Source organism: Montipora foliosa, chromosome 1 (genome assembly GCF_036669935.1).
Source record: "Montipora foliosa isolate CH-2021 chromosome 1, ASM3666993v2, whole genome shotgun sequence".
NCBI lineage: Eukaryota > Metazoa > Cnidaria > Anthozoa > Scleractinia > Acroporidae > Montipora > Montipora foliosa.
Window position 1 is genome coordinate 32,883,360 of NC_090869.1, and position 27,500 is coordinate 32,910,859.

The window sequence follows — 27,500 nt, forward strand, 5'->3', positions numbered from 1 at the left end:
GCTTGATAAAAATGTCTCTTTCATTTTACTGCGACTAAAAATATACAGGCTATTAAAGAGCGGTGCAGTGGTAAAAAAAATCTTAACGACATCGACAATTTACACGAAGTTGTTGAAATATAAATATCATAAGTCAAACTGTCAACTCGCTGTACAAGATTGCGACCTTAGCAATCACGTTGTTTAACTTTCGAAAGAAAAACGAAAATCAAAGAACAAAATGAAATACCTGCACATGCTAATACAGTTTGATTTGATGGATTTGAGGTCGATATGTGACTCGAGAACTTAAATAACAACGCACCGGCTGATCGCTGAACATGTTTGTTTTCCATGGATAACCGTTTCGCTTGTTTTCTTGCACGACAAAATCTTCTTTCCTTTAAAATTGTCGCAAACTATTAGCATTCTTCGTTGATCCGGACCTTGACACGGATGAAAACTTGAATAACGTGAGGATATTTTCTGTGGCGTCTGATCGATTTGACCACAACTTTTTTTCTTTCACATCGGGTTCCATATGTGAAGTACATAAAATACTTCTGTCAAACGTTTTGTCAATGGTTATCTGGCCACAAAATCAATTGCGTGCTGATTCCCTTCTTTGCAATGTCAACAAAGCCCACATTGCCACCCGTCCCCTAACACACATTTCGCCAACCTCCCAGATTCTGGGAGACACGTGACCAGCGTGAACCAGGGTCTTCTCTCAACGACAATGGAGGCAGAGAAGAGAGACCCTGGGAACGAGGTTGGACAAGAACCGAGACGATGACACGTGCACGCCCGGAATTAATATCAACAGGGTTGCACAAAACAAAAATTTAACATACTTTGCAGTTGGATTCTCTGTCATTTCCCTCACGATAAGCGAACTAATGCTTGAAATTCACTTGAAAAGTATGCAACAAACTGAACTTCGACTGAAATGTTTAATTATCACTGGCGGAAGATCGAAAGGTGTCGCCGATTGTCTTGCCTAACAAACAGCTCAGATCATGTCACACAACACGTGCGAATTCAAAACTGAACTCCTGAAGGTGGACACAATTATTCGACTACAAAAATCGGAAAATAACAGCTTATCTTGAAATTTAAGGAACTCTATCATTTTTCCGTTGTGAGAAATGGGAATTTTCAATTTCCTTGTGAAATACGCCATTCGCATGTTTTTCCTGGCGTTCATAATTTGCATAAACATTCGATTTTTTTTTTCTGCGTCCAATTGGACCCTTTGTTCCATAATCTATGCGTCCAAAAGGAAAACGAGTGCGTCCCAGGACGTAATGACGCACTCTGGATACATCTCTGAAAAGTAGTGTGAAATGGAAAAAAAAGTGATAATGAGAGGAGACATTATTATTATGTAGCATGAGAAACTACACTGTAAAATAATGTCGTTCTTATTGGTAGAACATTTTTCTTGCTATGTTGATCTTATTGCAAACTGGCTGAGAAAATCAAATTATTTGTTATCTCTTCCTCAGCAATTGAAGAAGTTAATGATATGCTGAGTTCAAATACTGGGTATCGTGAAGTGCAGGCTATGGGATGGCTCAGTGAGCAAGTTCATCTTGGTGGAGACAGCTCTCATACAGAATGGAAACCTGTGTTTGTTGCTCTGACAGAAAAAGATATGTTATTGTATGTGGCAGCACCTTGGTCAAGAGATGATTGGAGTGCTCCCGTTATGAGCCACCCTCTTCTAGCAACGAGGTACGATTATGTTCCTTTTTCTTTGGATAATTTTGCGTCATAATTGTGATCATCATCGTCTTCATCATTCTCTTCATTCTAGAGTTTCTTCCTTTTAGGCCGTGGAAAAACAACTTTTGCTGAATATTTAGCAAGATTTTATGGTGCTTTGCTACTTTTCAGTAGGAACCTTTAAAATTTATTTACAAGGATGGCAACAAATCAATACTACAACTGTAGTTTTATTTTGTAACCCTGCTCATTCAGTTTTGGTGTAATGTTTTTAACTTTGCATGCTCAATTTTTTTGGTTGTTTTTTATTTGATTTGAGCTCATGGGAATCAAATTTTTTGATAAGCGTACAGGGATGTCGCTAAGGGCTGGCTGCTGATGAAAATTGCCGCTTGAGAAAGGGGTGATTGCCAGCTGGATTTTGGCCGTCGATTGAAGCGACTGAGATGTCAAATTATTCTCTACAAAGTTTAAAGTCATTCGATGTGTTAACAAAAAAAAGATTGAATATCTGTTAGTATGCGGAATTATCACTAGAATTTATCTATACTGCAAGGCTGCTGCCTACGAAAATTTTAAAGGGGCCCTCAGAGCTAAACGCTGAGAACTTAGGAGCCCAACATATGAAGTGAAAGGTGTTGCTGTGAAAAATTAAGGCGCCCAGAGCTATTCTTTGGGAGCCCCAGGCTACCGGGCTCCTGTTAGGCAACAGCCTTGTACTGGAACTGAAATAAAGGCATTGTTTTAAGTGCTGTTGTGCATGTCTTCTCTTTCCCTGTATTCGCCATCTTGAAGAATGCTGGTTGTTGCAAAACACTGGGAACCATCTTGTTTCCCTTTGATGCTCAGAGCGTAAACTTACCACCTCAATAGAAACTTCAACCGGATGAATTTATTCTTACATGTAGCTACATGTACATACAATTGGGATCAAGTGTAGTAGGGCAAAATTTGGCAAACAGAAGGAGAGGCAAAGGAAGGCCTGATACAAGTATTATTCATTTTCGTCCCACAGGGCATCTTCCAGACCACAGCATAACCCCCCACCCCCCTCCCCCCCCCAAAAAAAATGGAATGCTTGAACCCAGCTTACATGACCTCTACATTCTTATTTCTTATGTTTTCTACAATTCTTATTTTTTTTAGATTGGTTCATTCAGGTCAAGGCACTAATCATAATATTCACAGTGAGGATTTGACATTTGGAACACGCACAGGGACAAGAAAAGGAGTAGAGGCACACATGTTTAGAGTGGAAACTCCACGGGAGCTGGCAAACTGGTCTCGCAATATGGTGCAAGGAGCTCATGATGCTGCGTTGTTGATCAAGGAAATCAATTGTGGTAAGAAAAACTATGACTAACCAATCAGAAATCAAAGTCAGTAGGATTTCAGGAATGAATTATTTTATCGAGTTCTACCTATAGATCCTGTGATTTGGACACCAGCTGGGCAATTGGGCATAAGAATGATCTTAGCCTCATTTGCATAATTGTATTGACCCTGCACTGTTTGAGATTTCTGTGTGGAAAGCTGTTCAAATCTTCCTTGAATGATGTGAAAATGCCACCAGTCATTTTTATGTATGGAATATTTTGTTAGCTGTCACTTGGAGAGACCAAGATGCTCGCCTGACTGTCCACTATGATAATGGTTTTACTCTTACTGATGCTCGTGTGAATGAAGGCAATGGACGTGCACAGGTCTTGTGGTATTTCCCATTTGAAAAACTGAAGCGCTCTGCAGATGATGGACAAAGAATGCTTTGGTTAGAATTTGGAGCAGATGAGTCTGAACAGGTAAACAGCTGTTACCTCTAGTACATGACACCTCACTATTTCCGAGATAGTTCTGTAGTTATAGGGAATCTATTTTTGTCATTGCGAATGCCCTTCATTGTAAATTGTAAATTTTTATTATGCAAATCAATAATGGAACCTGGGGTTGTGTATACACTTTTAATATTTGTAGATTTTAAGGAGTGTTTTCATCATTTTAAACTTTTGTCTTTTTATATATTTTTATAGTTATTATTATATGTAAATAATCCGTAATTCAGCCGTAAGGCTGCAATGGTTTTATTAATAAAGCTATCTATCTAGCTATCTATCCATGTACTGTTAAAATTGGAGCTGCTCACTATAGACATCATAATTTTACTGGAATCGGAGAAAAATATTTATGCTGAAAGCTGTGAGGGTTTTGGAACTAGTCTCCATTGGACTGATATAATTTATTAGCAAAACAATGGGCAGGTTTTCTATGTTATTTTCCATGTTCAAGATCCTACAAACTTAATAGTTCTGAATGCAAAACAATGAAAAAACAAAAGTTAAACCTTTTGTTTTAAATAATTATTCTTAACTAGAAAAAATAGAGGAGAAAATAGAGAAAAAATGTTTATTATCTTTATATACATGTATTGGAGATCCTCCTCAAGATGGCAATATTAATGGCAAATACAACTGTATTTATTGTGCTTAACTAGTCTGCATGGTTCACTGCTCACGCAGTTGCAATGAACTCTAAACTTATCAGTGTTATGCCTTACCATCCTGAGGGGGCTTTTGTGGCTGCCACAATTTTGTTCTATTGGAACATGTGCTACTATGACAAAATTCACATCTTTCCTATCTGTGACATACAGGGTGTTTCAAAAGTTCGTTCTGATTGAAAATTGCATTTTGTCTCAAGAATTTAATGTATCTTTAGGCAAACTGAAACTGATTCAGTTAATAAATTTATCTAAATAATTGTTCAAAGCAATTTCAATCTAACATTTGAATAAATGACAACACTTTTGACTTTTCGCGCCCAATGTGCAAACACACATGCTTTGTCCCGCCATATTTTTCCTGCGCATTGTCTATTTTCGTATTTATTCCCTTTGTTTTGGATTTTCTCTGCTCTGTCACGGAAATCACAGTCACTGTCAGGCAGTCACTGATTGTGCTAGAGCTCAGGCAGCTATTTTATGTTCAACGAATTTGCCAAATTGTTTAAAAAGACAGAACAATGGGTGTACAAGTGGTCAAAAAGGAAGTCCTTTGAGGACAAACCAAGGATAGGATGGCCATTATGTTTTGACAAACTATGCAAGAAATGTAATCAAGAAAGTTAAGTATAAGTGTAATAATCCAACAAGAAAGATTGCTAAAAACTTCAACATCAGGATATCAACGTTTCAAGCACAACGGTACGGAGATTGACCAACAAAGATTGGAAAGCTTTCAAGCAAAATAAGAAACAACCTTTAAAGGGGCTAGGTCACACTATTTTAGGAAAATTTGTTTAATTTTGTTAATTATGAGCTCTAAACGTCAAATTGGCAGAGCAAGAGTCTCTCATTTGCAAAATCATGGCCACATAACAACTGAGAATGATTTTCCAGCTGTGTAAATGACATTTTGATACAGACTGATATAAATAATATTTCAATCCTATCCAGTTTTGTCCATCCATGTCCGTTCTTGGCTTCCCTGTGTTTTGTTAGAGTTCTTGTACAGTTTTGAACAGTTATTTTGATATTTTAGTTAATTCTGTGATCATTCGATCAGTGCTGAAATTGCCTAAAATTGCGTGACCTATCCCCTTTAAGTGATAAGCAAAGAAGGCCCCATTTGAAATTTGTTTGGAAATACTGCAAGCTCACAGCAGAGGATTGGGAGAAGTTCTTATTTACAGATGAGTGTCATAAGTACATGTATCTAGTTCATTACCCGAAACCAGAAAACCCCATTGTATGGGGCTCTCAGCAGTGTGACGTTCCCCTGGCATACCAGATGAAATAAAGTGCAAGGGTGATGGTATGGAGAGGTATGACGGGTCATGGTCTGATGAAGTTACACATCTTACCCAGTGGCCAGACCTTAACCTCCAAGTACTACAATGTAAATCAAAGAAATTCTAGAAAACCGTTAAGCTCAAGGCGACAGACCGACGAAAAGAACGCAGTTTAGCTCAAAGAAGGCGTGTCAGAAGAATTTGCCAAACTTTTGTATCCATGGACGACTTGCTGGCAAACTCACCTGATCTGAAGATCATTGACAAGACAGCGTACAAAGATCCAGCCCCTGAAACACTGGACAAGACGAGAAGGCGACTACGTTACAGGCGGAAAAATACCAACTCTCGACACGCTTCAGGAGCTCGCGCATTATTATGCCCCACCGCTTAGAAATATCTAAAAAATAAAGGAGGCCATTCTAGTTACTAATAATTTATTTAAATAAGATATTCAATGTAAAATCAATAAGGAATAACATACTTAATTTTCCAAGAGGTACAGTACAGACTGAAATATAAGCAAACAATATCAGAACAAACTTTTGAAACACCCTGTACATTTAAACATGGAGTCTATATGAGAAGAAGAATGCTGTTTACTATTAAATTTGAAAATTTTTCAAATATCTCTTTTTCAAGTTGACGTCATAAACTCAACCAAAGTTTGATCAAATATGATGAAAAAAGATATCTCGGCCAATTTGTATCAGATACGCTTGATTCTTTGCGGTAAGATTCTAGTAGATGTGTTCTACAACATGAGCTTACCAGTTTTGTTACCATGGCAACATACTGGGTTCCAGACCTCCCTGATATTAAAGGCTTTGCTGGCCACGTCTGGCATTTACCAATGGCGGCTCATCTGCATGATCCTGCAAGGATATAGATATGTTAGGTTGAGGTTTTGGCCTTGTTAAATGTTTTCCTAGCTTACATGTAAGATCACCAAAAACGTTGAAATCCAGTTGGAGGGGACTGGAAAAGAGTGAGTTGCCATGGGAACTAATTTCTTTATAGCCGTAGGTGTGTTTCCTGTAGAACAATTAGCCTACCAAGTTGCAATGGTCTCTGCAGTAGAGTGAGCGAGATACATGTAGCTTTATTTATAATTATACTTGATACTACATGTACATGTACTGTATATTGGCTTGAGTGAATGACAACATCAGTCCTCTCATTTGCATATTTTACACATTTTTCAAACTGAAATAACTCCGGAACCAATGCAGATATTTCCAAACAGTAAACAGCGTTTTTAATATATCTTTCCTGGAATTCTATATGTGATAAACCTTAATATTCAAGGGATCAAAATTTGATGATAGTAGCACTTAAATGACCATTTATTTATTTAGCCTATTGGGATGTAGGTCTTCAGTTATTAAATAAAGAATCCCTCATGTTTGTCTCCGCAGGAGTTAGATTTGGAATTGGATCTCCATGGCTGTCCCAAGCCAGTGGTATTTGTCATGCACACCTTCTTATCAGCAAAGACAACTCGTCTTGGATTATTTGCTTGAGTAACTGCCTTGGTGAGAGCATTACAACCTTGACAAGAACCTGTGACAGAACTTTAAACAGCCGTTGAAACATCTTTAAGTCGTTTTAGTTTTTAAACGTTTGCAGACTGACTCCCTGCCCCCTTCAAGAATTATCTAAACTTTAACACAACGTGCAAAATATTTGATGAAGCAAATAGAAAAATATTATGTTCAACTCCACTAGTCTAAAAGCTCTTACAGTAAATTGTCTTTGTGTGTTTTTCACAACAAGAGTTTTTGAGCACATGCACTGTTTTCTCATTCTCTCTCTTTATTGATGGCATTGGGCTGGAAGATGTGCACCACTTTTTTACTTTGCTACAGGCCATTTTGGTTGAAACAGTCATTTTTCTGGCATGCACAACCAAACCTCTGTTCTTCTCTAATGAAGCATTCAGCAGTGGCTGTGAGGTGTAGATGACAAAATAATAATATTATTCTGTAGCAGCAAAAAGAATGATATAAAGCTATTAACGGTTTCTCTGGAATATTAGATTGCCTTTGTAGTGGACCCTTGAGTAAATAGAATGCTAAGGAATCAGGGAATGTAGTTTGTTATTTCAGGCTTTCATGGCATCTTTTTATACGTTTTACAGTGAGTGGGTGCTGGACTCACCATTGTTCTTAATAAAAGGTTGATTAAATGAAGGTTTCAGTATAATGTAGCGTGTGCAAAGTACTCTTTCATGAAACCTTTGAGTATTTTTCAGTGTTTTGACTTCTTGAAAGTCTCTTAAATATGATAATAATAATAATTATTATTATTATTATTATTATTATTATTATTATTATTATTATTATTATTATTATTATTATTATAGCTATTCTCCATGAGCACATGTATCTTTTGATGGACAAAAAGTTATGGCCTATGACAGCTTCCACTTGTTTCCGCAGATTTTATCACAGGCAACTGTGAGTAGCATATTATTGGCATAAGGGCATTGACCAGAACAGATTGACAGAAATATTTTTATTATTTACGTCACTGTTTGCAGTGCATAGTATTATTGCATTAGGACCATAATCATAGTTACACGTACCGGTAGCTTAAAGGCACACCTTCAACCGACAGGCGTACACCTTATTTCAAAATGGCCACTGATTTATGTGCATACAAATTGGTCCTTGTTGCCTCGTTCAAGATAAAATATTCTATTGATTTTTGAGCTTTAAAACGAGGCAAGAAGGGCTAATTTGAATACCAACAAAAAAATATTAAGATGGTGGCCATTTTGGAATAAGGTGTATTGCATGCCATAGAACAATTTTCATATATGAAAATCTACCCAAAGCTGAAATTCATCCAATCAGATCACTACGATAAGCAATGTGAATTTCCATAACATAAACACACGGTTGAAAAGCCTGTTGGTTGAAGGTGGGACTTTTTAAGATTACAAGAACAACATATTGGACAGAGTTACCAGTATTTGTAGGGAAAATTAATAGGTATTTTTCAGCATGAAAATAAGGATGTTCTAGGAACTATTTTATTGTTTACATGTACTGCTAAGGAAAATATTTCAGTGATTGGCTGTCAATAATTTGTGATCAGTACAATGCCAGTTGTTTGAAAGTCAACTGATTCATTATTTCATTGCTAATGCAAGGGAATTTTGGAAAGCTTTCTACTTGTTATAATTTTAGAACAACAGGTGTAATATTATTTGTATAATAATGTTAGACATGTAACTGAAAAAAAGGATTATTGGTTGAGGTCCCAAGTTAACTACGCTTAACTGACTTTTCCTTCGGTAAACACGGTGTTTTCAGTTTTCCGTGGTAAATGCAGGGACAGATACATGTACATAGCGGTTTCTACCATTTTACAGAAATCGGTCAGAAACACAGGAAAGGGGACTTTAAAGGGCTAAAATCCCAAAAAAAATTGCGGGGGAGTATGCCCCGGGACCCCCAAGAAACTATTTGGTTGTTTTGGAAACCAGTCATCATTTATCCTAGATCTTCCCCTGAAATGTATGTTTCCAAGGATTGTTCGAGCATCAATGGTGGTAGAATGGAAGTAAAGTTTTCTTTGGTAAACCAACCTAAGAGAGCATTGTTTATTGCTACTTAATCTTGTTTACTGTAGCTAACGTAATTCTTCCCCTTGAATCCAAGTTTACGAAACATTTTCATTAGCTGCATAAGCTAGAAGGGTACTTAAATTTCAACATCAACATCATCATCGTAATTGTTAATAGATGAACATTTTTAATGCCAGTGTGTTTTTTGCTGCTGTGGTGAAGTTTTTTCTAATACCACAGTACTTAAATGTACATTGTACACAGTCCCACAAGGTGAATCATCTTTGCCAAGAACTGGAAGTTTATAAATTTTGATACAAAGTGATGTGTTCCTTTTTCTAGAAAGAGTTAATCTTTATGAAAATAAAGAACATTATGATTCATTGATCAATCTGTTGATCCTAACAATTTACTTACAATAAGTAGAACGAACGTTGTGCCACTTGAACTTTTTCAACTTCTCTGAGACAAGTATGTAGAAAAAAATTTGTCGTGATCCATAATAAGACAGTATAAATAAGAATCCATAATGAGACAGTGTAAAAGAATCTATGTGGCCTTAATTCGCAACTTTGGAAAGGCATGTGCTTGTGAATGCTATTCAAGCAAATTTGTGGGCAAAATTATTTTGTAGAATTAAATTGGCCTCAAGCTAAAAGTAAATGCATCATTAACTGCGTCAGTAATGGCACTATAATGAACTTGCATGCTTAACTTCACAATGTGATTTTTCTTTAGATATTATGTATTGTATAACTTTGAAATTGAACAAATTATATTTTAAATGTCAATGTTATGGTTATGTTAATGAGTGCAATAAATTATTAGTGGCAGTAACTGAAGAGCTCATGGAAGAACTGTCTTGTAAATAATAATGTAATTGTGCCAGGAGTAAGATAATTCTACAATTCCTTGTTTTTGTTCTGTGTAATATTATAATGATTTTTGTATAATTATGATGCCCCAAATAGCAAATTTGTAGCGGTTTTTGTTGCCTTTGCATCATGGTCATCAATGTAATGTGCCTGTGATTTATAATTATGTCTGACTTGTGAAAAAAGTGAATGACAAAGTAACTAATATTAGTATTATTATTCAACTCATCAATAATTCAGGAAGAAAAATGAAACGTTTCATGAATTAATGGTTGTTCACATAAATTAAGTATTATTTTATCTGGACTGTCCTGGTTTACGGGTTTTTTTGAGATTGATCTTCTTCAGATGCCTCATACTACATAAATAATAATTATTGAGGGATATGAAAGCTAAACTGTGCCTTAATTCACCTTGCCTGTAGTCTGTTGTATCACATCTACATACTGTCAGCTTCGCCTTCGCCCGTAAACGGTGATGCAACACTGATGCTCTTACTTGTTTGCACTTGATGTAAGTTATTAGAATCATGATGGTTCTTCAGGGTAGATAGAGCAGTTTTCAAACGAGTGTCGTAAAACCAAAACCAAAGTAATTACTTTGGCCAATCAAAAAGGACGGAGACAATCCAGTAAACCAATCAAAACTCAAAGTAATTACATGTAGCCGACACAAAACGCGGGAAAATGTGCACGTGCAAGCTACGATTGGTTTTGGTTCCCCTTCCGATTGGTTAAAAAAGTGGCGCGAGAACTTTGAACCAATCACTGAGTAAAGTAATGCAAAACCAAAGTAATTATCTTATTACTTTCGACACTCAATTGAAAACCACTCTATAGCATACTGATAATTTGAGTAATTATTACATTTGAACTGTACGTGTATCTGGATCAAGAGGTGTCTACATATAGGTGTTCGTATTACATGTATATGTGACCTTTAAGCTGACAACACATGATGTAAAATGCAACTGAACCTTAAAATCTACATCTCTCAAAGCAACATTTGACAGACAGACAGACAGTTTATTCTCTAAAAACATAAACAGGTTTACAGAGAAGTATAATGAAGACTTAATGAGAAAAGGGCAAAAATAGTTGAACTAATACCTTGTTGGAAACATATAAAAATTACCTAATTAATTAAGTGGATACATTTTTGAACTGAATTTGAATTTTGCACCCTTCCTAATTCCAAGGTTATTTTTTATTCTATGGGCTTTGGGCCAAGTGAGATAAACAAAGGAACTAATTTACAAGCTTTCTAAAGGGACCTTTCACCAGTTTGGCATATCACCTTCAATTGACACTAAAAAATACTAAGAAACACTTTGAATGTGTGTCTTACTTGCATGCAGTTGTCAGAACAGGCTCAACCCAGTCCCCGGATAGAATCACTATTTCTAAATTCATCAAATGTTCACTGTAAATTCTGGATTTAATAAGTTTAAGAGTTTTGTTGTTTTGGAAGTTGCTTTAAAAGTATGTAGCATTTGAAAAAGTACCATAAATTAAAATTATGGTTCAGTTGCACTCAAACATTCATGCTTGTGCAACTTTTGTTGATTAAAAAAATAATGTTGAACTGTGTGAATGGCCTGTTTTGATCAGCATTAAGCATAAGAAAGATGAACTGTGTGTCACCTGCTTAATGTTAATTTTTCCTTTTGCAGTCACCCTTGTGACGAATTTTACAAGAAATTATCGAGCTTTGCTTTAGACAGTTTTGCCTTTTTCTTTGACAATTTTGAGGCCATATTAATTAACCTCTGGGAACAAGTTTCCAAGTGTAAAACGTCTCTGATGAAGTACATTTAGTTTTCATTCCTATGGGTAATTACCATTACGAACTTGCTCTTGGACCCACTTTGCCAAAACACTGAGGCTAATGCAGAAATGGCCTCAAAGATTAATAATTATTGCACTTACATTAGCAAGTTACCTAGATTACAGATTGTCTGAACATTTAATTTGATGTAAAATAACTATAGCGCAAATCGAATTTTTGAAGGAATCTTGGAAATAAATAAAAGTATTTTCAGAACATTGTGCCTTGTGTTTCTGTTATTTAAGGTTACAAAGAATTTTTAGGGACTTAAAGAAACAACAGTGTTAACAACAAAATGATATCGTTGGTTAAAACAAGAAAAGTACTCATTCTCATTATTTTGCAGTTCTCAGCATAAAAACAACTTCATAATTATCACCAAATGAGGTTTTGTCGCCAACATGACCATGCAACGGAGAGTCTTCCTTTGACAAGTTTTCCTTATTTTTACAATATTTCACTATTAAACATTGTACAACATAATTGAGGTGGTAAAATTGTGAACGACTTATGATAATGCAAAGTTATGTTTTGAGGTAACATTTTCGTAGATCTTCCCGTTACAGGTCGATCTTTTAAAAAGCCCCCATTATGATCAAGATGGTTGTTGAACTCACTTTGCCTTGTTTCTTTAGGGTTTCAGTTTTTATATAACTCTTTCATTTAATGGGGACATGGTTGTTCAGTGAGTGATTAACCCATTGACAAGTAAAATCGTATGGCTGGTTCAGGGCGGCTTCGGAATCAAAGGATTATGTGATTTTATAAATGTTTGAAGTAGATAGTGGGCCAATTCCAGTTCGTGTTTGCACGAGATCCTGTTAACTTTGGGAATAAGTAATAATAAAAAATTATAATATTTTATTATTATTTACCTTAAAAGCAAAGTTGATTACCCTCTCAAGAAATTCCACACTTGAGTTTAATTATAAATGCATGCATATGTTATGAAAATTGATCGACCTCTCAGCTGGATTGTATCAATAAAATAAAACTTGAGTTAATAAAACTTTTTCTGAGCTCAAGCATTTAATAAAATAGTACCTAACATAACCTAAATTGAATAATGCTGTTTCAACTCTAACTTTGAAAAGCAAGTTTCAAACCTCATGCCAAGTTTAACCATCACAGATCTAGACCTAACGATTTGCAAAGCTCTTCATTGAAGTCTGGGTAATTGTGAAGAACAGCTCCACTCCACCGACTGTCGGTGGACTGGAACTGTTGTTCGCAATTACTGAATTTGGTATTGTGGCTGTGATTGAACGTACCAGTACCTTTTACTTCATATTATGCAAGAGAATTAGAATAGAATTTCCACAAGCTCAGGTAAATTTGGATTTGAAGCATTAAATTGATAGGCCACCTCCCTTATTATATCTGTTTACTTTTCATGAAATTGAATGCGTGAATGATGAGGGAAAATGCATCTTTATAATAATTATTATAATTATAAAATCTTCTTTCCATTCCTTTCCTAAAATTCTTACAGTATTTCATTGTTGTCGCAGTTTTAGGAAATGTAATCCCAGCTATTTGGGTGTACGCTTTATGGCTTTATACTCTGGTGTACAATACTAGACTTGAATTTATGATACTCTTCAGTTAAGAGGAGATGTTCCTCGGGTCACTTTTGCTTGTTACAAATCAGCATCAACAATGATGTTATTCTTCTCCTCATAGTATGATGTTGGATTCTGTCATGGCAAGGCACTCTTCATGTTTACTTATCAGCTTTGCAGTTGCAAAGTATTCACCCTAAAATCAACAAAATAATGTTAATTTTTCCCAGTTTGTACTTTTGCAAATTACCATGAGGCCTTTTTGATAAAAAAATTCAAAGGCTCAGGTGAGGGCATAGTTGCTATATTTTTTTTTTTTACTTTTTACACGTCCCTGGTTGTATAGCATAATAAGAAGAAAAATGTAAAAGCAAAGGGGTATTTTGAAGGGAAGTGATGTACTTTTATCAGCCACTTACATGGTGGCTTCTGAGGACTCATTTACTTCGCTGTAGTGCTTGTTATGCAGGTTTACAATCAGTACATTATGTGGAAGTGTCTGCATCCAGAACAAAGCCAGGCCACAACACCAGGGGCTAATGAGTTTGTAGTAGTTACTGTACTGCCAAGGTAGGTAAAGGATTTGGTGGTTTTCAGGACAACTCCATTGACCAGTATGCTCAGCTTAGCATCAGCAGTCCTCTCATCAGGTGGGGGCTGGTAGAGGAGTTCTGTCATGGCCACGTTGATTTTCAACCCAAAGTCAGTTGCGGCTGCAGAGAAAAGGTCAACAATTTCTTGCATATCTTCTGGGTCAAGGGCAGGTAGCCAATGCTGAGTCATCTGCATACAGAAACTCCCGAACACACACTTCTCGGGTTTTGGTGCATACCTTTAGCTGAATGAGGTTCAACAGCTTTTCGTCTGTTCTGGTCCTGATGTACACACCTCTGGTCAAGTTTTTTCCCATGGTTTCCTGGACTGCAGCGAGATAAAGAGTAAAAAGTGTCGGAGCCAGAACACATCCTTGGTTGTCGCCGTGCTTGATGTCAAATGCCTCACTGATATTCCCTCCAATTTGCCACTCTTCCCATCATTCCATCATGGAAAATTCTGATGAAGTTGATCAGTCTGTCTGGGCATCCATTATACTTCCAACACTTTTCAAAGGGTCTCCCTATCCACAGTGTCGAAAGCCTTTGAAAAATCGATGAATACCACATAGAGGGCTTTCTTCTGCTCGTTTGCCTTTTTCTGGAGCTGTCTCACGCTAAATATCATGTCTGCAGTGAATCTGCCGCCTTGGAATCCACACTGACTTTCAGGAAGGACTTCTTCTGACATGGTCTTTATCCTGTTTTAAATGATTTTGGCCAAAACTCTGCCAGCAACAAAGAGCAGAGAGATTCCTCGGTGGTTCCCACAGTCGGTTCGGTCGATCTCCCTTCTTCTTAAATATTGTCACAATAAGAGCATCTTTAAATTCCTGAGGGAGACACTGGTTTTGCCAACTTGTGTTGTTAAGTTTTAGCCACTCTGATTTCAGACTGGGGCCGCCATACGTCAAGATATCTGATGGAATGCCATCTTGTCCAGGTGCCTTAATTTCCACTTTTTGTGCTCTTAAGTGCTGTCTCTACTTCATTTACAGACACTGGCCTACATAGTTCATCTATGTAGCAAATGCTAATAAACTTAAAGGGACACTTCATGTTGGATGTCAAAATTGGGTGTGCATCTGGACGTAAGTGGAGAGGAGGGTTCATGGCCCCGATATGAGAAAACTGGAAGGTCTAAAAGTCTGTAGATGTGGTAACAAAGGCATCATTTCCTCTTCAGTTTTAGAAGAGTGCAAGTGTTGATCTGGCTGCAGTTTAAACTCTTGATCGCCCACCCACCACCTCCCAACCCCCTCCCTAGCAGCGGTAATCTGAGGCTCAACTAACTGGCAGTTAACCAGTCAAAAACAGTCCCTCCATTAACCAATTGACCCCTGGGAGTGAGACTTAACAGGTTTGACTCTGTCTAACGCCAGACAATTAGTAAAAGATTCCAAAATCAATAAAGAAGTTAAAAATATTTTTTTGAGCTTCACTTCATTAAATTCTTTTAGCCATTATGTCAAGTTGTGGGAATTGGGGGAGGAAGGGGGGGGGACAGACACAATACAGATATTATTTTTTTTTTAAAGAAACTTGAAAACTAGCCCCTAGCCCCCATAATGGTGTGTTGATTTGACAGCCTTGATTCAGGTTTGTTACCAAATAACTGCATTAATTTAACCGTGCTTTGGAGACAATCAATATTATTATTATTAATTATGATGTTGACTTTGGTCTATACTTTTTGAAAAGGGTGTCTATAAAATGAATGAGATACGCTGTACTATCTTACCCTGGGAATGTACTTTGGCAGCATGATTTGTTCATTGACATACATTTCTTTTCCTGAAAATGTAAAATTAATAAAGGCAAAAGTTGTTATGAGTGGAAATCTAATGAAAATACAACTGGATGACAGAAAAATAAACATCCAGGATAGGAGTTAGTTACTGTTCTCTAACATGCCAGGGAGTTTCCACACGAGAGAGGGTTAAAGAAAATAATTATTATTTTCTTTTAATTATAAATCCTCTTCCTCCTGAGACAGATGGCAACTACAGATTTCACTTTGTCTAATATGCTAGCCAAGTTTACTCGCCAATGGGAAATCACACAGTGCAAATTAGGGTCAATGCTTGGCCTAAAAACCTCTTAAATTATTATTTTGTTACAAAATGTAATAGTACATAATTTACCCATCCTTGGACAAAAAGGTGTTAGTACCCTCCCTTCAATATGAGGTAATAGATAAACTTTGATGAGTTATACCATCAGCAAACAGGCACAAGGAACTTCACCAAGAGATGTATTTTTCGACAACGACTCAGGCAACTGCATCACAGGGATACCCGCCTGGGTATCCACGAGTCAACAGCGAAAATAAATCTCTTCATTTTATGTGTAACCTCTTTTTCAGTACAATTGCGAACTTCAAGGTACTTCATGTTAGGTGACATTAATCACATTTGCTATATGGGGGAAGGGAAGAGGCAAAGAACCCTTGGAAAGACTAGAAGGAGGCCAAAAATAGCCTGCAAAGAAAGGGCAGAGGGGAATATAGGGTCCAAATGAGATCTCCAAGGAAGTACAGTACAAATAGAGATAACTGCACTGTTGAAAGTATTTTTGTGTTCTGACAATTCTGATGTGGATAGACCCAGAAAATGAAATGAAAGGTTAATTAGGAGAATGTATGTTGGAAGCTGTGGCATCCCTAACCACCCCTCACCTGTTCAATATATACCATACTGATATCAAATTTTATGTTCACTTGACATATTATTTTAATACAAGGAAAGATTACGTTTTTGCAAACGTTCGCTTGTAGCACCTGGTCAGAGTTTTTCTCTGTCCTTGTAAGACTATTTGAAGTGAGAAATGAAACATTTTGAGGTTGACGATCTTGCACTTGTGGACACTTCTTTAGCAGAAGCGAAAGGCAAGCCTGAAATATTCAAGCTTCGATGGGATTCAAACCAATGACCTCTGCAATGCTGGTGCAGTGCCCAACCAAGCCAAATGAGAGATGGCCATTTTAAGAGTTCATTATAAACCCAGAGTAGAGTGAGAATATAATGTGTTAGAGAATATGTATAGAGTTGTACTAATGTGCGAGCCTGCAAGCCATGCGAGTCATGCAAGCCATGGCTGCGAGTCATGCGAGCCAACACGGCGAGCCATGCGAGTCAACATGCAAGTCACACAGTTATTGAAAGCTAATCGTTTTAAAATGGGTACTTAGACTTAATAACTGTTTATCAGCACCATTTGAAATGGGTGCTTAGACTTAAATGCGAAATTTGCAAGGCTCGCATGGCTCGATGGCTCGCAGATTTGGAGGACCCCTATGTATATGCGAAAGACATAAATTAATTTAAATTTGAAGTGTGGAATGAAACATTTTGAAATTGAAGTTCTTTGCAATAATATTGTATATGCTTCTTTAGTGGAAGAGAAAAAAAGCCTGAAAAAATCTTTAATTCTTTCCCTTCTGCTAAAGAAGTGTTCACAACTGCGATTAAGATCTTCAGTCTCAAAATGATTCAGTTTCAAAACTTAGTGCACACCTTTTTCCACTGGACACCTAAATGTTTTGGCTTCCAGTTTACAGATTTTATGTTTGACATCATATAGTGATCGACCAAGATACTTAGCTATCACATGAACAGCACCACCATTCAATGAAAATTCTGAAAATGTAAGGAAAATAATATGAACATAATCATTACTGTACTGCTCCCGAAACTATCAAATTGCCCACCACACAGAGGCATATTATTTGTGAAATTTCCATGATGGCCTCGAAGGCTTCTAAACAAATTGAATTTCCCAATCTTCTATACTGGTTTGGGAGTCAATGAGTTAATAACCCCTATATCCACTCATGTCCCCTTTAACCCAATGACCCCAAGGAGTGAGACTTACAGTTATATTCCCAAAAATTTTACTCTATCTATAAATGTCAGACAATTATTTTACTCCTCAGTGAGGGACAGATCAGAACTCAATGTATTACCAAGCTCTACATCAACTTAAAAAATATGCCCCCTTTACGCTTACATTTAACTCCAAATTTTGCACAATCCAAATCATTTCTGTTCTTGAAAGTCTCATCACCTTTTTCAGCAAGGGTGCATGTTAAATCCATTTGTTTACAGGCTCTAAAGGCTCTACACAAGGTGTGCAATATAAGTTTTCTATTAATTTCCCTCCTCCCACTACTTTCAGGGTAGATGAGATTGTCATTTTTATGGGTGGGGGCTGGGGCTAATAGGTGCAAAACAAAGGTCTCAGGTCACAGGTCTTGTTCACATGTCTCTGTTTTACCAATACACAAACAAACCTAAACATTCATTTACGCTAACCTCAGGCCTAATTAGACCTAAACAAGAGTTTTAGGCCTAAAGTTGGCTTTAACGAATGTTTACATTTGTTTCTGTATTGGTAAAACAGAGACATGTGTTTTGTATCTACCAGTGGGAAAGGTTCACTCACAGGCACCCCAAGCTCAGTGTGAGCATGGCCGACAAGGATTTGTATGGGAATTCCAATAAAAAGCTTAAGAAGATAATTATATGAAAAAAATCTCAATTAAAAAGCCTAACCTTATTGCCATTCACGTGGTTATTTTCCAGATCTGACACAATTTGACCTATTTTTCAATTTCTGGGTTGTCGACTGTTACATTAAAATCCCAAGACCAGAGACTAAATTCTCAGGTGCCACCAATTGGAGTCAAATACTCCTGGATAAAATGTTCCCACGGTAACAATTCCACATCAGAATCAATTGACAAAGATTGAACTTTCATCTCAACCCATCATACAACGCAATTATAGCAGTCCAGTGAGTGTGAGCAACGTCGGGTGGCGGCAGGTACAAAACACAGGTCAAAGGTAATTGTTTTACCAATACAGAAAGTATCCTAAACATTCCTAACAGCTAACCTTAGGCCTAATTAGGCCTAAATAAAAGTTTTTAGGCCTAAGGTTAGCTTTTATGAATGTTTAGGATACTTTGTATTGGTAAAACAAGGAGCTGTGACCTGTGTTTTGTACCTGCAGCGTCAGGCGGTGAATATTGCAATAAAACAGCTTTCAAAGGAGTTGCTTTATCACTAACGTGGCCACGGCTTCAACTGTTGATAACAAACTGAGCCTTACCAGGGTGGCAGACCGTAGCTTGTCAAACCGCAAATTTCTTTATTCCCCTGGGTCTCATGACATGAGTGCATTGAGAGCAAGCCTTCAAGAAATTAAAATGCAAATACAAATAAACTTTGTTCTCGTAGGATATTGTGCTTCAGATATTTTGTGGCTAGACTTACTGAAGCCAGTGAAATTTAATTATTAGCATCTGAGAGAAAACAGTTGTGTGGGGATTACAAAAAATTGCGGTTGACAAGCTATGGGAAAAAATTCCTTGAAGGCTTGATAAATACAGTTATGATCGCGAACAGCCAACTACGTACAAAGTCCTATTAACTAATAAAAGCAGCATGAACGCACAAAAGTTTGTTCACTATGGCTTTCATTCTCCCATCTTTCAGCACGAATGTGTTTTTTAAGTTTGTCAACCCGAAGGAGGCATGACTGTGATTGGACGACAAGACTGAGACAATGCAATCATGTCGGGAGACCCAGGGGAATAAAGAAATTTGCGGTTGACACTAACTACGCTCTGCCACCCCGGTACAGCTCAGTTTGTTATTTATCAATGGTCGAAGCCGTGGCCACTTTGGTGATAAAGCACCTCCTTCAAAAGCTGTTTTGTTGCAATATCCACTGCCTGACATGGCTCGCAGGACTCCTGATGATGGGTTGAAATGAAAGTTCAGTCTTTGTCAATTGATTCTGATGTGTAATTGTGACTGTGGGAACATTTTATCCAGGAATATTTGACTCAAATTGGTGGCTCCTGAGGATTTAGTCTCTGGCCTTGGGATTTTATCATAACAGTTGACAACCCAGAAATTGAAAAATGGCTCAAATCGTGTCGGATCTGGAAAAAAACCACACAGGAAGGAAGCTATCCACAATGGCAATAAGGTTAGGCTTTTTAATTGAGATTTTTCTCACACAATTATCTTCTTAAGCTTTTTATCGGGATTTCCATACAAATCCTTATATTTTTGTGGTTCACTCAAGGAAATGGCTCTCCACCTGTTTTTTGAGGGACATGAGAATTGTCTAGCAATGGTTTTGCAGTTAAGGATCTCCTCCCTTACAAGAGTAAAAATATCTGCAAATATCGTCAATTTTATCGACATTATATTCCAGCCTTACTTGCTGTGAAATTGGCAACTGCTGTGGCAATTACTCTTCTTTTTTTTGCATCATAATGAATTACTACTTTGCCTATTTTTTTCCGGGCCTTGTTGGAATCTGCAGAAAAAAGATTCAAGTGTTATATTTCCAAGCATAATACATATATAATAACGATTATTATTTATTTTTATAGCATATAATACAAGAGGGGAGTGGGTCATTCAAAGAGTAAAGAGAATTAAAAAAGTCTTTCCACGGGGGTGAACATTTCACTTCCGGTTGGGAGAGGGTAAAACTCCATTGACTTCAGACAGGTAAATCATGTCCAGGTTAGAGGACAAAATTGATGCACTCCGTTGCCCTTTCTATGTTCCCTTTACATTCACTCCATGGTCACGCTCTAATTGGCTGAGTAGAAGAGACATTGAACGGAACAGTTCGAAACTCTCGATCCTGTCACGAAGAGTAGGTCACTTCAAAAGTGACGCTTGCGTGACGTGTCCTATGACAAAAATACTGTTATCTTTGTTTTCGTTGCCACCCAAGTGTTGACAACGACCCTTTCGTTATAAAGGGTTGTTTCCGATTTGCAATAAAACAGGAAGCAGATCGCTGCAAGGGCCTACGCGCCGGTTTACTTAACCTTCCATCAAAAGATTTCAAACCAAGAACAAAAGCATTTTGATTGTACTAACAAAAAGGCTCAAATGGTTGAAATAGAAATGAAGTTATTGTCGCAAATTTTTTTTGACGACTGTCACACTGTCATTGATCTTGTTCCCCTTGGCTTCATCGGAATATATTAATTTTAATCACTTCCGTCGAATGCTCGGTTCTTTTTGTCACCTACTCCGATCAGGACAAAATTTAATTTTCAGGCTTTTAAACTACTTTGGGGAAGTTATGTGTTGCATAATTTTTTTCAAGTACAAAACCATAAAGGGCACAATTCTTCAAATATCTACTTACCGCAACTATCCCAAATGTCTCCGATGGACTTAAGACCATTGTTTTCGGCCCATTTATCCCAAGCTGTACTTCCATTGCCATGTTGCTTCTGTGTAATTTTCAGGTCGGATAAATTTGCGAATAAAGAAGTCCACAGAAAAAATCCAAACACCACGATAAACAAGAGCACGCAAAATTGAAGAAACAGACGTTTCTTGTAACCTATGCTCCAAAACCTCACTCCAAAAGAATTCCATCCACGACAAAGCACGTCCAATACCATTTCACTGGATACAAGAGCAGTGATCACAGGTTCTTTCCCAGTGCCTTGAAAATGTTTACTGTTTTCTGAATTTTCGAAAAAAGAAAAGCGGAAATAAGGAACACCACTGATGGTCATCAAAATTATTCTGGTCATCAAAATTATTCACTCGGAGACAGGAAATGACATTATCAAGTCTGTCAAAAAACTACCTTTTGAGCTGAAAAGTCGTTGCCCTACGCATCAAGAGAACGAGTTTTCAATTATTGAAAAACGAGTGTTTGCAACGAAAGAGTTTTTTAGGGTCCCCATATAAAATCATAAGCGATTGTAAACACATTCACGCTGTCACGCAGTCACTAGATAACCTTCAACATGTGTTATCCACATTTCCGGCAATCTTATCACATGATTCACGAAGTTGAAAAGCAGTTTCAAGTTCTGGAAACATTATACAGTCAGGAAATTATAGAAGATCTGCAAGGAAACCGGGGATTTTTACAAATACATCTCTTTATTTATTTTGGGATGGAGGCTGGATGTCCTTGTTTTTGGGCGATTTTGAGCCTGAAAACCTTCTCTTGCATGCCAGACGTATGAGTAGTTTTTTAAAAAATATGCTCTCAAAGTTGTCAAAGTTGTATGCTCTAGGAAAAAATTTCAGTGTTAGACTAGAGTTTTACGTTTCTTTTACCTTGCGCTAGTCAAGGGAAACCACGCCCCCCCCCCCCCCCCTTCCTTCTCTCTTCTTCCTAATCCCCTGGACGGAGCGGGGGAGTATCGGGGACATGGCTAGCCTTTTCCAGGCTTCCAGACAGTCCTTTTTCGTTTTCCCAGGACAGAAGTCATTCATCATTGAAATTTAATCAAATCATATTAACCAATCTAAAAGCGCAGATTTTCCCCAAGAGGGACAAAATTATAAATCTGCGCTTTTTGATTGGTTAATTTGATTTGATCAAATTCCAATGATGGATGAGTTCTGAGGGTAACAAAAGAGCTGAGCGAGGCTTGAAAATCGAGCAGGATTTTGAGGTTGCAGAGCCGGCAAGTGCAAAACACAGGTCACAGTTCACAGGTCATTGTTTTACCAATACAGAGAGTATCCTAAACATTCATAAAAGCTAACCTTAGGCCGAATTAGGGTTTTTTTAGGGTTTAGGTTTAAGGTTAGGGTTAGGGTTAGGATACTTCCTGTGTAGGTAAAACAACGACCTGTGACCTGTGTCTTGTACCTGCCGTTGCAGAGTCGTGTAAATGCGATCATTTTTGGCACGATGCTAGCAAAATTATCGACTTTCTACGTACCGAAGGCTAGGAGGTGAGCGACCTTTGGAAGTGGGAGAAATTTGGCTAAATTCTGGAGGCACTCGGCCGTGAGCGGTCTTGGAAGTTGCGTGCCTTGTCTATTGATATTGTATGTGACGCCGTGTGGCATCTGAAGAGGAATTCGAAGCCTCCCAAAAACCCATCAAATCACTCAAGACAACGCAGAAAATAGTAGGTGAGTGAGCGTTTTTATCTGGCTGTGCATAAAATGAATTTTTTATGGAACATTTTCCTCGATCTGTTGTATCGGCCGTCACAACTGTCTCAAAATAACGTGACGTCACGCGCTCTCGCACCTTAGGGTTGTCTGCCTGTGTTCACATGCACGTAAATGAACAATTCGCAAAGACAAAAATACAAATGAACAAAATGCCTAGGTACGTCCTTAAAAGTTTGGTTTATGTCGGCCTGAAGATTCTTACAAAAAGGTATCACAAAAGGGAGATCTTTGTTTCAAACGTCATTTGAATACAAAAGTACTAGTAATTAGGGATTTGTAGTGAGGAACCGAGCGGAAACTGAAACTGGAAAAAAATGGCGAGGAACCGAAGGGAACCAGAAAACGGGGAAGTTGAGGACGGTAAAGGGACGTCATTCTCTCATCCGGTAAGTGGTCTGAATGTAGAAATATGAACCAAATACGCAAATCGCTTTTTTCGCGGCAGGACTACAAATAGTCTCCCTCGCAGCCGTTTTTGGATGTCACGCAACGTTCCCCCAAAAGTACTTTTGGGGGAACGTTGCGAGGGAGACTGCTGCGAGGGAGACTAGACTACAAAGTACACTTGCCAGACCTTGATTGCAGAAATTAATCCTGGGGTATTGAGTTACCGACCACCGAACGTGACGTATACGTATGCCAGGCATTTGAGCTTCTTTTTAGTGAAACAAAACTGGTTACAGTTGTGTTGCTAATATGAAGTATGGTTTACAATTCTTTCTTTGGGGTGAGAGAGGACGTCAGCTTGTAAAGGCGCCTCTGTTAGCCTTTATCATCTCACCCACCCACCCAACCTACGCATGTATGTGAAAGACGACAGACCACAACCAGGGGTCTGTTTCTCGAAAGTCCCGAGAACTTTTCGGGCTCGAGAAGCCAGTTGTCTAACTGCAATCTGCTTATTTTGAAAAGTTGATCCTTTAACATGTTTTTAATCTAAGAAAAACTAAGAGGATTGCGAAGTTTGGTTGCTTAGAACCTCTGCGTTGCGAAGATATAAAGGGAATTGTGGCACCCGAAATGGGCCCGAAACGTTTCGGGACTTTTGAGAAACAGGCCACAGGAGCTCATTACCCGGAGCTTCCATCTGTATTGTTTCTATTTTTATAACAACTATATTTTGACGTATGTGACTGAGAAGATACGTAAGTGGTTCACACACGTCACATACGTATTTGGCGTAACAAATGGCTGACTATAGGTCTCTTATGATTGGCTATTGTGAAAACACCCACTAAAGCCCCCCTGCGAGGAGCTTCTTAACATGGTTTGACTCAGAGGGTTAATATGGAAGATGGAGACTCAGGGTAATGGGCTCCAACCACAGCACACTCCACTCTTCTCAAACCGAGTGTGTGGACAGTAACGGAGGAAATTCTAAGTATTCCACTGAACCTTCAACAAGGGATAATTAAAGATCTCTCTACCAAATTATTATTTAAATATTGTTAACTTGTGAGCATCGTTACCAGCCTGTTGCATACAAATAAAGAAAACCGATTTTAAAGGCCTGTGTTATTCATGTTGCCATGGCAAAAAAACAGTCAACTAATGTCAACTATCAAGTTCGTGTTGTTAACTTGCTTGCTACCATTTTTGGCGACCAAAGGATCTAAGGTTTTAGAGAAAAAGGTGAATGAAACATAGGAATCAAAAACTGTTTAACCACCTTAACAGGAAAGGTTTTGAGACGGGGCTTACGGTTTATAGTCCTTATCAGAGAAGATATGAAAGTTTAACCATTTGCGGATGTAATTACAAAGGCAGCACTCAGTTTCTCCTCAGTTATTTAAAAAACCGGCCTCCCGCCTGGCAGCCCGATGCTCGACCAACTGAGCCACCGGTGCACGTTAAGAATAACGCCAAGGGCTCCATTGCAACATTTAACGGAACTTACCAGTGCCAGGAAAAGTTCACTGACGGGAAAGATGTAGAGACAAATACATTGCAGAAAGAAAAAATGCTACCGGGTAATTTCTAGAAAAGGTATATCCCAGGCCAATGCAATCTTAATCCGTAGCATGTTTTGTCTCCCGAAGACCAGTCAAGAACCCGATCTAGTAGTCAGAATGTCGGAGGTCCGATTCCAGCAAAGGAGCACTCGCATTTTTCCGAGTATACCCGAGTCAACATCGGAAAAATGTGATTTCTATAACGTAACCCCAACAAGGGCCAACGAAACAAAGAAAGAGTTTTACAAGTTTAACTGGGCAATGATGACCCCAATCTGCAACTTGTTTTTCAAAAACCACGAAAGCGCTTTCATTATTTCTTCCTTCTCTTTTGAGAACTTTCTCGATAGCTGTAGCTAACAGTAAAGGATTCATTGATTGTCGGAAAAATCAACGCAAATGTCTGCCTGACGTTTGCCAAATTGAACGAATTGTTGTTACTGTCGATAGTTCCTTCAGTTACTAAAGTGGTATCAATGAAAGCCGACCCCCTCCTCTGTCAGTGCTCCGTTTAAAGGGTATTTAAAGCTATGGCTACACGGATTAGAGGAAAGTCGAAACAGACGTTGGAATCACCCAGGATCGAACCGGAGACCTCTTGCTCTGAAAGCCGCACAGTAACCAACTGAGCTACACCTGCTCCTCAATACACCTCAGAATGCCGCCAAAATGGTTTTCAAAACTGTTATGATTTGTCGACTGATTCAGTGCCATTTTTGGAACTTCCTCACCCCCCTTTTGGTTGTGCGGTGTCTAAGAAAACCGAAGAACAGAAGCATAAACAAGATCTGGCCCCAGTTGTTTAAAGACCGGTTGACTTTATCCGGAGGATAAGTCACTATCCGAAATATTTGATATTTTTAATTTGCGCAAGGAACCTTGAATATGCACATCAATCTTTCAATCTTTATTTTTTATAACGCGCGCGTTAATATATGAATAGGATCACATGCGCGTAACAATAAGATAAATAAAACTATTAAACCATTACTATGATATATAACTAAAAATTAAATTTAAAATACAAATAAGATAAATATATACATATATAAAGTTAAATAAAAATTACAAATAAGTAAATGTTATAGGCAATAGTAAATAGAATTGTCTTCACTAAAGTCTTGAATCGATTAAAATTGTCCTCATCTCTAATATATCTAGGCAAAGCGTTAAAAAGATGTGGGGCAGCAACAGCAAAGGCCCTATCACCCAAAGTTTTCAAAGTTTTTTTACCATAAGGCTTTAGAAAACGTTCATTGTTCCTGCGTAAAGAATAGCGGCTAGGGCGTTGCAATGTTACGAGGCTTTGAATATAATCAGGAGCAAGACCATGAATGGCTTTAAATGATAGTGTTAAGATCTTAAAGGTCACTCTTTTCTTTACTGGTAGCCAGTGTAAAGACCGTAAGACTGGGGTAACGTGGTCGTACCTGGATGCGTTAGTTACAAATCTGGCTGCAGCATTTTGTACACGCTGTAGCTTGGATATGGATTTCATTGGCAGTCCGTAGAGCAGGGTATTGCAGTAATCAAGTCTACCAATAACTACAGCATAAACAAGTGTTCGTGCAGTTTCGACAGATAGTTATTTTCTGTGTTGTTAATATGTGGTAACAGAGTCATATTTTCGTCAAATAGCACTCCCAGATTCCAAGCCATCGCGGCTGGTGCTACAGCAGAGTCGCCGACAGACAAGGTTTTAATGTTGACCTTATTAAGTTGTTGCTTCGTACCAATTATCAGAAATTCTGTCTTGATGTCATTAATTTTCATCTTATCCATGATCATCCATGCACTAATTGCCTTTATACAGTTTTCCGTGGCTGCAATAGATTCTTCTTCCGTGACGGTGCATCCTGGCTTAAAAGACAGATATAGCTGTATGTCATCTGCGCACGCATGAAAACAAGGAAGGTACTTTTCAATGATCATAAAAAGCTTACTAGAGTATAAGGTGAATAACAATGGTCCAAGACACGAACCTTGAGGCACTCCACACGTTGTCATGAATACCTTAGAGACTCCACCTTTAAGTGTCACTCGTTGAGATCGACCAGACAAATATGACGAGAACCACTTTAAAGCTTTGCCAGATATGCCAAATGATTTCGTCAGACGTTCCAACAAGATACTATGATCGACTGTGTCGAACGCAGCGCTTAAATCTAAGAGAACTAATAGTGTTACATGCTGTTGATTCATACTCAGGAGGATCGTTGTAAATTTTAAGCAGTGCTGTCTCCGTGCTGTAACGTTTTCTGTGCGCTGACTGTAACTTGGGGAGCAAATCATTAGCCATAAGGTGATCGTAAGTTTGATTGTAAACGGCTCGCTCTGTCAGCTTTGAGATGAACCTTAGGTTACTGATAGGACTTAAGTTATCAAAATCTGCGGCAAGTCCAGCTTTCTTTAGAAGTGGCTTTACAAGAGCCTCTTTCCAAACTTGCGGAAAATAACCATGGACTAAGGAAGAATTGATAATCTTGCTTGTGACAGGTAATAACACATCCAGACAATCAGAAACCAGTGAAGAAGGCATAGGGTCCAATACACAATGTTTTTTAGAAGCGGACGAAACAAGAGCGCGAACATCATCTTCACTAAGCCGCTTAAAATGATCTAATGTTGAGCAGCTATCTGGTAGAACCTGATC

At 38.0% G+C, this 27,500-nt stretch overlaps 3 protein-coding genes across 3 annotated transcripts in view; 1 reads left to right on the forward strand and 2 right to left on the reverse strand.

Moving 5' to 3' along the window:
• Nucleotides 1-11,982, forward strand: part of LOC137996905 (beta-2-syntrophin-like) — an 18,691-nt gene extending 6,709 nt beyond the window's left edge. Inside the window, exons 2-5 of the mRNA XM_068842547.1 lie at nucleotides 1,488-1,716; nucleotides 2,854-3,050; nucleotides 3,310-3,506; nucleotides 6,909-11,982. Of these exons, the coding sequence (XP_068698648.1) occupies nucleotides 1,488-1,716; nucleotides 2,854-3,050; nucleotides 3,310-3,506; nucleotides 6,909-7,013 (728 nt within the window). The 3' untranslated portion in view covers nucleotides 7,014-11,982. The remainder of the gene's footprint in view (nucleotides 1-1,487; nucleotides 1,717-2,853; nucleotides 3,051-3,309; nucleotides 3,507-6,908) is intronic.
• Nucleotides 11,983-12,604: 622 nt separating this feature from the next.
• On the reverse strand, nucleotides 12,605-21,728 carry LOC137996933 (putative phosphatidylglycerol/phosphatidylinositol transfer protein 2). Its single transcript, XM_068842582.1, has 6 exons — nucleotides 21,559-21,728; nucleotides 21,106-21,432; nucleotides 20,155-20,253; nucleotides 17,437-17,559; nucleotides 15,663-15,715; nucleotides 12,605-13,524 (listed from the first exon to the last, which is right to left on the reverse strand). Exons 2-6 carry the CDS (start codon nucleotides 21,365-21,367, stop codon nucleotides 13,444-13,446), a joined length of 618 nt encoding a protein of 205 aa, XP_068698683.1. The 5' UTR covers nucleotides 21,368-21,432; nucleotides 21,559-21,728; the 3' UTR covers nucleotides 12,605-13,443.
• A 4,664-nt stretch (nucleotides 21,729-26,392) lies between these two features.
• LOC138013157 (uncharacterized) lies at nucleotides 26,393-26,854 on the reverse strand. Its single transcript, XM_068860165.1, has one exon. The coding sequence runs from the start codon at nucleotides 26,852-26,854 to the stop codon at nucleotides 26,393-26,395; it is 462 nt and encodes a 153-aa protein (XP_068716266.1).
• Between the last annotated feature and the right edge of the window lie 646 nt (nucleotides 26,855-27,500).

Bases quoted from the DNA above. Each gene is read 5' to 3' on its own strand.
- LOC137996933 (XM_068842582.1), bottom strand. From the start codon at position 21,367: ATGGTATTGGACGTGCTTTGTCGTGGATGGAATTCTTTTGGAGTGAGG. The intron at 20,254-21,105 runs GTAAGTAGATAT...TTTTTTCTGCAG, and splicing joins AGACATTTGGGATAGTTGCG to ATTCCAACAAGGCCCGGAAA. The intron at 13,525-15,662 runs GTAAGATAGTAC...TGTTGATTTTAG, and splicing joins TGCCAAAGTACATTCCCAGG to GGTGAATACTTTGCAACTGC.
- LOC138013157 (XM_068860165.1), bottom strand. From the start codon at position 26,854: ATGACAACGTGTGGAGTGCCTCAAGGTTCGTGTCTTGGACCATTGTTA.